This window comes from Macrobrachium rosenbergii, chromosome 1 (genome assembly GCF_040412425.1).
Source record: "Macrobrachium rosenbergii isolate ZJJX-2024 chromosome 1, ASM4041242v1, whole genome shotgun sequence".
Lineage (NCBI taxonomy): Eukaryota > Metazoa > Arthropoda > Malacostraca > Decapoda > Palaemonidae > Macrobrachium > Macrobrachium rosenbergii.
The window spans coordinates 44,594,358-44,604,357 of record NC_089741.1 but is presented as its reverse complement, the minus strand read 5'-3'; the positions used below and the strand labels follow the sequence as shown (position 1 = coordinate 44,604,357).

The 10,000-nt window shown below is 33.8% G+C and overlaps 1 protein-coding gene across 1 annotated transcript in view; it reads left to right on the top strand.

Annotated features, from left to right (window-relative positions):
• The window catches only part of LOC136831829 (uncharacterized), a 132,445-nt gene that overhangs the window by 111,572 nt on the left and 10,873 nt on the right, over positions 1–10,000 (top strand). The window contains 1 exon segment of the mRNA XM_067092458.1: positions 6,989–6,995. Coding sequence (XP_066948559.1) covers positions 6,989–6,995 — 7 coding nt within the window.

The window sequence follows — 10,000 nt, the reverse complement described above, 5'->3', positions numbered from 1 at the left end:
ATAAATTTCGAGAATAAACAGAACAGTGTGCATTTTTTTTTTTTTATTTTGGGAACCAAATAGAGTAATAAAAAAAAGGAGAAGACTATGGAATTAATGGAATATTTTCCGACCATGTAGGATTCTGTTAGACCTGAGTTTAAAAATAAAATTTGTTTTTTCTAAGTTTGCAGGTTACCCATCTCATGTTCGTGTAAATAATAATTAGTGTCAGTATTTTTTTCGAAGCCGGTGAATATTTTGGTAAGCAAAGCAGGTGTGGACAAAGCAGGTGTGGAGTGGATTTTTGTAATGGGTCAAGAGTGGTAAATAACAGCTGTACACTATTATTGTATATGTATGTGTATATATATATATATATATATATATATATATATATATATATATATATATATATATATATATATATATATATATATATATATATATATATATATATATATATATATATATATTTATATATATATATATATACATATATTTATATATATATATATATATATATTATATATATATATATATATATATATATATATATATATATATATATTATATATATATATATATCATATGATATAATTTATAAAGAGATGACATATATATTTATATGTATAGATATTTATATATGTATATATATATATATATATATATTACTGTACATATATATTTATATGTATATACATATCATAGATATAATTTTAAAAGAGAGACAGAGAGATAGAGAGAGAGAGAGAGATAGATATACTGTATATATATATATGTATACAGTGTTCCTGTAATGTAAATTTTTTAAATGGAAAAAGTTGTCCATTTGTTATTTTTTCAGATATTGATAGATGGGTTTTCGGATGCTTTCATTGGTGTTATTCAGTGCATTCACTCTCTTAGTGTTTTTTGTAATCAGTTTATTGTAAGATCAAAATCACAGGACACGGTTGATAGCGCTAGTTTCTCCATTCGACAAGATCATTAATCAATTAGCAGAACGGTCGTGTGTCATTGTTAGGAGAGAGTGTTGTGAATTATATTTGTGAATTATATTTGGCAATGAAAATGGAAGCGTTGTCAACCGTCGAGGGAAGAAAGAAATGCACACGAGTCGTCAGAATCAGTTAGAAAACTCGCATGAAGTTGTAGCGAACGATCCTGTGTTGACAACTGTACCACGGCGCATGCCTGAACCTGTCTTTTGTGTGTGCGTTTGTGAGAGCATGTGTATGTGTGAGAGTATGTGTGTATGTGTGAGAGTATGTGAATGTGTGTATGTGGGTATGTATTCCTGTGTGTGTGTGCGTGTTTGTTGCACAGATAAACTGGGTCGTTCCTGATGCATAAACCGCGCGAGTCGTTTCGCCTAATGGAACTCGGCAATGTAAATAATGGCTGAAAAACAAGGAAACATACTTCGCCCGACCGGTATAGATGTCAAAGGACCAACTAATAAAGTAAATAAAGCTAATGAGAGGCGAACTGGAGGGAAAAAAAATACGTCCGCTTATCTCTGGCTTCTCTTGTTTATTAAACTCCCGTCTTCCTTACCTTTTGTCTGCGCGATATTTTTCTCGTCTTGCTTCGCTTTCAGGAGGTCTTTTGAGAGAGAGAGAGAGAGAGAGAGAGAGAATGGGGGCTCCAAGGAGACTCAGATCCTTCGTTGTTTTTCCAAACTTTGTCGCATACAAGACCATGACGTGAATATGCACGGTTGTGTTCATGTTAGGAATGTTCCTTGGGAACTTTTACATATAATTTCTCTTTGGCTTCATTTTAAGAATAACAGTTTTCGTAATTTCTTAAGACTTTATGTTCAAGTTCATGAGTAAATTCACACACACGAATGAAAAGAGTTAGAAGAAAAAGTGATAAGACGAAAATAAGTAGCGAAGTATATGGGAAGATTATAAGCTGTGTTAAGAACAATACAAACTCAGAAATTCTCAGGCAAACAGTACAAGGAAACGACAGACTCCAACAACATGCCACAGCTGTGGTCAGCACAGGAGTTTCTGCTTTAGTTGAGGTATACATACATACATTATATATATACATACATATCTGTGAATGTGTGTATATACATATGTTTTGTGTGCATAATTTATATCTGCATATTGTACCTGTATTAATATATTTGAACCTGGATCTGAAAACGGTATGAGAAAGGACAGCGGCATGTCAAACCATACCTATATGTCCCCTCCCAAAAAGATAAAAACCCTTCTTACCATGAACACTTTCTGATATTCAGGTTATGCACATGTTTAAATATGCATCGCATATTCGCCGCTTTTTCCTAAAGTTGGGAATCTGAAGTTGACTGTAAAACCCTTATTGCATAAATTGTATTTTGATAAAAGAACTTGAATGCTAAGTGATAATTTCGCCATGAAATCTACAAATGACCTTTTTGCATAATTTGGTCAACTGCTCTCCCTACCCCACCCCAAGCCGTTTCCCTCCTCCCATCTCTCTCTCTCTCTCTCTCTCTCTCTCTCTCTCTCTCTCTCTCTCTCTCTCTCTCTTGGACCGCTGCTCGAGATATGCCTTGGACCAATTCCAGCGTATCGAAATTAGCAAAATGCTCTAGAACACAAATATAAGGAGGCTACGAAGAAGAAAAAGTAGGAATCAGCAATTCTTTAAGCTCTAACTTTTGCCTTGGGATAGGCCAGTCAAATGTGGCATTTCCTCTCTCTCTCTCTCTCTCTCTCTCTCTCTCTCTCTCTCTCTCTCTCTCTCTCAACTCCTCGAATTCACAGTGTTGCTGTATAAATTAGTCACGCCCTTTGTTCCTGGATAGCACGGCCGTTGATATTTTAAGGGTAAAACCCGGCTAACTTCGAAATATACTTGTATCTGTAGAATATATGGCGAAGAAGGAGGATGCAAAATGTATATACGAGTATAAGTATATATATACACATATTTATAAATGTACATGTATACACATTATACATACACAATGTGTGTATGATCATTATTCCGTGATTGTAGACATGATTTTATTTTTTCAAATATGAGTTCGCAAAAAAACGATACGACATACCTTGGCAATAATTGATACCCAAATGGATGGAGGATATATATATATATATATATATATATATATATATATATATATATATATATATATATATATATATATATATATATATATATATATATATATATATATATATTTAAATATATATATATATATATATATATATATATATATATATATATATATATATATATATATATATATATATATATATATATATATATATATATATATATATATATATATATATATATATATATATATATATAGTATGCTATACCGATCAAACGGCTGAATACATGAGCATTAATGTTTATTCGACCTTAAATTGTGTATCTCAGTGACTCTGTACCCAGTAACGAAAAACATACGAACTGGCAATGTTTTCTTTAGCAATTTCTTTTTCAGAATTATATTATGATACAGACGTAAGCGCAAAGCTTTAGGTGTCTCAGTGGAGAGATTATACACACCTGAATCCAGATAATGTATGATTTTGGCGTGTTTACAACAAACAAGACATTTTGGGTTTTTGCGCCTAACTCTGATGTTTACACCCGGCAGTTACCCGATTTTGCTCCGCGGCGAGCGTTCGTAATTAGTGTTGTTTCTCTTTATTATTTTTGTGTGTTTTGATTCTTAATTTATTGTTGTTTCTCTTTATCACATTTTGTTTATTTTTTGTTTGTTTGTTTGATTCTTTTACATAACAGTGATTGTTTTATTCTTTTACATAACAGACAGACATTCGAACCGGGAACTGTAAGGTCTTCCAAGGTCTAATTATTTCATCTTCGTGTTTTTACTTCTGTCTTTTCCTATCCCTCTTCCTCTTTTACTTCTTATTCATCCTTTTCCTCCTCCATTTCTTCTTCTTCTTCTTCTTCCTTTGTCTCTAATTATTTTGTTTTCGTTTCCTCTCCGTGAGGTCTGCACAAAATTAGAACGACAGCTCAAACGATATTCTCTCTTTGCGAGAGGCATAAGACAGGCTTATTATTTTCGTCATGTACAGAAATTAATTTATATTGTACTTTTGTATCGTGCTCAGATTACTACTGTGAATGCTAGATATTAATTATATATTTTCCTTAACGTGGATGATAGTTGTTTATATTAACATAATTTTTTCATCTCTCTCTCTCTCTCTCTCTCTCTCTCTCTCTCTCTCTCTCTCTCTCTCTCTCTCTCTCTCTCTCTCTCTCTCTCTCTCTCTCTCTCGTAAATAAAGCTGTTAACAAGGTCAGGGTAATGTAGTTATTGGTAACTGAAACTGGTTCGTTTAAATCCAGAGCTTTTCCAGCACGGGAATAAGTTGTCAAGGATAAGATGCCTGATGTGGACCTGTGGACTCAGCGCAGCTAACGTGCTTGTGGAAAATGCATGCAAATCATATTATTTACTGTAGTCATTAGTAATGTATTTAGATATATATATACATATATACATATATATATATATATATATATATATATATATATATATATATATATATATATATATATATGTATGTATGTATGTATGTATGTATACATACATGTATGTATGTATTATATACATATATATATATATATATGTATGTATGTATATATATATATATATATATATATATATATATATATATATATATATATATATAGTGTGTGTCTATATTTACAGATATAAAAGTACTTACGTCTAAGTGACAAAAATTCAGATATGGCCAAGTATTACAAACTCAGAGTATCATCTTTATCTGACTTGATGGCCGGATTGTCAAAGTCACTGTCTGTCGTTGTCTCTAAACCAGACCTTGGTTTGAATCCTGGCCAGCGCAGCAGAAGCATTTACCAATAATAATTCACCTTCAGTATAAGCTATTCCTGAGGTATAGTCAATTTGATATATTTAGTGTGTGAACAACTTTTAGTTTTCTGTTAAAAAAAACTATTGTGCCGGCTTTGTCAGTCCGTCTGCACTTTTTCTTTCCGCCCTCAGATCTTACACAAAAACTACAGAGGCTAGGGGCTGCAAATTCAATATGTTGATCATCCACCTCTAGTCATCAAACATACAAATTTCAGCCCTCTGTCCTCAATGTTTTTATTTTACTAAAGGTTAAAGTCAGCCATAATCATTGCTTCTAGCTGATATAGGATAGGTCACCACCGGGCATTGGTTAAAAGTTGCATGGGCCGCAGCTCATTGCATCATACCGAGACCACCGAAAGACATCTATTTTCGGTGGCCTTGATTCTAAGCGGTTGTACAGAAACTCGACTGCGCCGAAAACTTCGACGCATTTTTTTTGTTTGATGTTGAGTGTCATTACCGTGTATTTTTTTCTAGTGAATAGACCCCAGGTGTATTCACTTGTTCCATTACAGTATGAAATATGCTTCGAATAAATAAAACTGACCCGTACTCTTGTCGCAAATGTCTTGAAGCATAGTTTTGGCAATGTAGGGCTTCAGGACCCCCCACCCCTTGCTTGTTATCTAACTGCGCTTTCTGCGCATGACTGTTTAAGCTACTGTATTTTTCTGCCGTACAGTTCTTCGTCAATTTTTTTCTCTCGTTTTTCTTTAAAACAGGACATTAAATCACATGCATGTTCTTATCTGTAAAATAGGAAAGAAACATGTTTTTTCCTCAATTTTTCAGGGAGACTACTTTCCTTCTGTAATAGGTAAAATTTATGTATATATTATGTATGTATGTATTTGTGTGTGTATTATATATATATATATATATATATATATATATATATATATATATATATATATATATATATATATATATATACTCTATATATATATATATATATATATATATATAAATCGTGTCCATTGATAGAATCTTCTTCATAGCTCACTATCAAACTCGGGACCTTCAATCTTGCTTATGCAGTATACGAATGAGTAATGACCCTTTCATTCCTCTCCTGCTTGCATTTAATATTTCGGTCAGAGTGACTAAGCAGTATTGCCCATCGCAAAGGCATTTGACACAACCTTACGTAAGGAAGTAACTTGCTTGACAGCCAGAATGATCCTGTGTGGCATTTTCAGTGCTGCTATAGTGATATGTGATTTGTCTCATGTTTAGTTATTTTTATATACTGATCGGCTGAGTATTGTAGTTTAATATTAGAATATGTTGCTCACCACCTTGGAGAATTGTCGATTTTAATCTGGTTGTATCACGGGAAGTTTCTTTTGGGATTTCGGGAAATTTACAGAATTTTAGTTATTTTTATAAACTGATCAACTGAGGACTGTAGTTTAATATTAGAATATGTTGCGCATCACGTTAAAAAGTAATGGATTTTAACCAGGATTTTTCTCAAAAAGAGTCTTTTATGCTTTCGAAAGATGTACATAATTTTAGTTACTTTTTTAAACTGTTCAGTTGAGAACTGTTGGTTAATATTAGAATATATGTTGTTCATTACCTTATAAGTTTTTTTTTATTTTGATATTGATATTTCACGAAAACTTTCTTTTATATTTTCGAAAAATGTTCATAATTTTAGTTGTTTTTATAAACTGACCAGTTGAATACTGTAGTCTAATATTAGAATGCGTTGCTCATCACCTTATAAAGTTATCGAACTTAATCCAGATATTTCACGTAAAGTTTTTTTTTTTTGGGGGGGGCTTTCGAAAAATGTGCAGAATTCTGTGCATGTAAATTTAGAAAAATTGTAATATGAGGATTAATCAGATCCTAATCTGTGATTTTCAATGTCTCAGCGACTTTAGACACTCGTATTATATAATCCCCAAACTTAGTGGTCTCAGTGATTTAATTATTTATAAATTATCTCGGTTGCCTTAATTATTACTAAAGGTAGGTGCTGCGGTGATTTTAGATTTTCAGTGGAATTAATTTCTATCATTAAATCTGCTAATGACTTTAGGCTCTCGGTTGAATTAATTAATAGACTGTTATGTGTCACTGACTGCAGAGAGGCTCAGTTGAATTATTATGTATAAACTTGAAACTCAGTGACTTTAGACGTTCAGTAGACTTAATTCCTAGACTTTTAATCTTTCAATGACTATAGATTCTCAGTTGAATTGTATTTGAAGACTGTTATGTCTCACTAACTGTAGAGTCTCAGTTGAGTAAATTTCTAAATACGATTGTCTCTTAGACTGAGACTTTCAGTAGAATTCATTTCTAGGCTTTAATCTGCTAATGAATTTAGACTCTCCGTTGAATTAATTTAAAGACGTTTAAGTCTCGGTGACTGTAGAGTCTCATTTGAGTTAATTTCCAAACTTGAAATTCAGTGATTTAAACGTTCAGTAGGCTTAATTTCTAGATTTTTAATCTGTCAATGACTTTATATTCTCAGTTGAATGAATTTGTAGACATGTCTCTGTGACTGTGACGTATCCAAACTTGATTGTCACATTAACTTTAGACGTTCAGTAGGCTTGATTTATAGACTTAAAACTGTCAGGGACTTTAGATTCTCGATTGAATTTGAACATCATGTCTCACTGAGTGTAGAGTCTCGTCGAATTAATTTCCAAGTCTCATTGACTTTGGACGTTCAGGAGACTTAAATGACTTAATTTCAAGACTTTAACGTCTCAGCGACTTAGGAGTCTCAGTTGAGTCGCCCTCCCGCCGCCCCGTGTGTGTGTGTGTGTGAGATGAAGACCAGATTCAACATTTTCTTCAGAACAAATCTCCTCTCCCCGCTCTTGGCATCTGTCGTTGAAGCGGGCTTAGAAGAACTCTCTCTCTCTCTCTCTCTCTCTCTCTCTCTCTCTCTCTCTCTCTCTCTCTCTCAGCATAATTGCGGAGTGAATTTCCAACCCCCACGATGAGAGAAGAGAGAGAGAAGGCTAGTAGTAATTAATTTCTAACCTTACGATGAAAGAGAGAGAGAGCGAGCATAATTGTGGAGTGAATTTCTAACCCCCACGATGAGAGAGAGAGAGAGAGAGAGAGAGAGAGAGAGAGAGAGAGAGAGAGAGAGAGAGATGGGTTTATTGTCGAAAGAAACCAGAGAGGAATTCGAGATATGAAAATTGTCCTTGATGTGCGCGTGTTTAGTATTTTTTTTTTCTAAGTGTACAAAGTTTAATGCTTTAGAACTTTTTTTTTTTGGTTGGGGCAAGCGGGGGGGAGGGAGGGTTAAAGGTTTTGGTGTCTGAAATGTTTCGGTATTTGCAAGATGTACTTTGAATTACTTTATGCATGAATTGTATGCTTATGTATTTTGGGATATGGAATTTTTTTTGCAATGGTGTGTGATGGTATATTAGGATTATATGGACATTTTATTATGAATATTGTTAAATTCATTCTTATTTAATTAACCTTGTGGAAATAATTTATTCTCATGTGATTGAAGTTCGCTAAGTATGTTTTGATAAGAATGAAAAACAGTATTTGTTTTAAGGAGATGCCAAATATTGCAGTCCTAGAACAAACTGCAAGACAAATAATGATGGATGTCGTTTATGAAGCATCTTCACCTTAAACGAATTCCGAAGGGAGGGGCAACTACTTCTAACGAATGCCTATGGAAACACTTCATATACCTACACCTACCTCACATTTGACGAAAAAAGGAAAAAAATATATATAAAAAAAGAGCTGGAGTTTCTAAATATTTGTAAATAGCTAAAAGTATGGATATATTCCCGTGGCCCGTAGTTGCTACTGGGTTCCCGACCCTGTCAAGAGGCGTTTTTAGTTTTCTGTAAAAGAAAACTATTGAGATGGCTTTGTCTGTTCGTCCGCACTTTATTCTTTCCGCATTTTATTCTTTCCGCACCTTACTCTTTCCGCACCTTATTCTTTCCGCACTTTATTCTATCCGCACTTTATTCTTTCCGCACTGTTTTCTGTCCGCACTTTATTCTTTTCGCACTTTTTTCTGTCCGCACTTTATTCTTTTCGCACTTTTTTCTCTCTGCACTTTTTCTGTCCGCCCTCAGATCGTAAAAACTACTGGGGCTTGAGGGCTGCAAATTGGTATGGTGATCATCCATCCTCCAATCATCGAACATACCAAATTGCAGCCCTCTAACCTCAGTAGTTTTTATTCTATTTAAGGTTAAAGTTGGCCATAATCGTGCTTCTGGCAACGATCTAGGATCTGGGTCGCTGTTCATACAGCTTCATAACGAGACCACCGAAAGATAGGTCTATTTTCGGTAGCCTTGATTATGCGCTGTAGCGGCTATACAGAAAACTCGATTGCGCCGAAGAAAATACGGCGCATTTTTTGCTTTTTTTTTTTTACGTAACAAAGTTTGTCGATTGTTTGGATAACAATTTTACGGCCGCTGGGTCGAAATCGTTCCTTTACGATGATCAAACACCGAACTCCGACGCGTCTCGGATTTCCTTGTTTTGTGTTTGTTTCGTTATTTAGTCCGGAATGTAAATGAGGGGTGTTCTTCTTTTGTTTGTTCATGTCTTTGTTTAACCCTGTATTTATCTTAGATGTACTTGTAGTTTTGTTTGTTTACGTATATTTTGGTTTCAGCGTGTATTGATCGTGTATCTGTTTCGTATGTAAATGAGGGGTGTTTTTATTTTGGTTGGTTATGTTTTTGTTTAACCCTGTATTTATCGTTTGCGTATTCGTAATTTTGTTTTGTTGACGTATATTTTGGTTTCGTCCTGTATTTTTCGCATACCTATTTCGTTTCGGAAAAGTCGTAAATGAAAATAATAAGTGTCAATTTTCGATTATTGTAAGTTTATTATAGACCTATTATAGGATCTTATTTTATTATGGAACTGTTTCTGCGCCCTCTTTCGCTTTCATTTCCATTATTGTGCTGTTAATGCATTCTTTGGAAATCACAGATGTTTGATGATGGATTTCAGAATATCAGGTGGAATTCAACGGACACGAAACTCTACGGGAACATTTACAACGATTTAATTTGTAAGAGATGGGATCGTGTTGTTAAACCCTACGGTTTTAGCTCTCCAGGTTTCATTTTA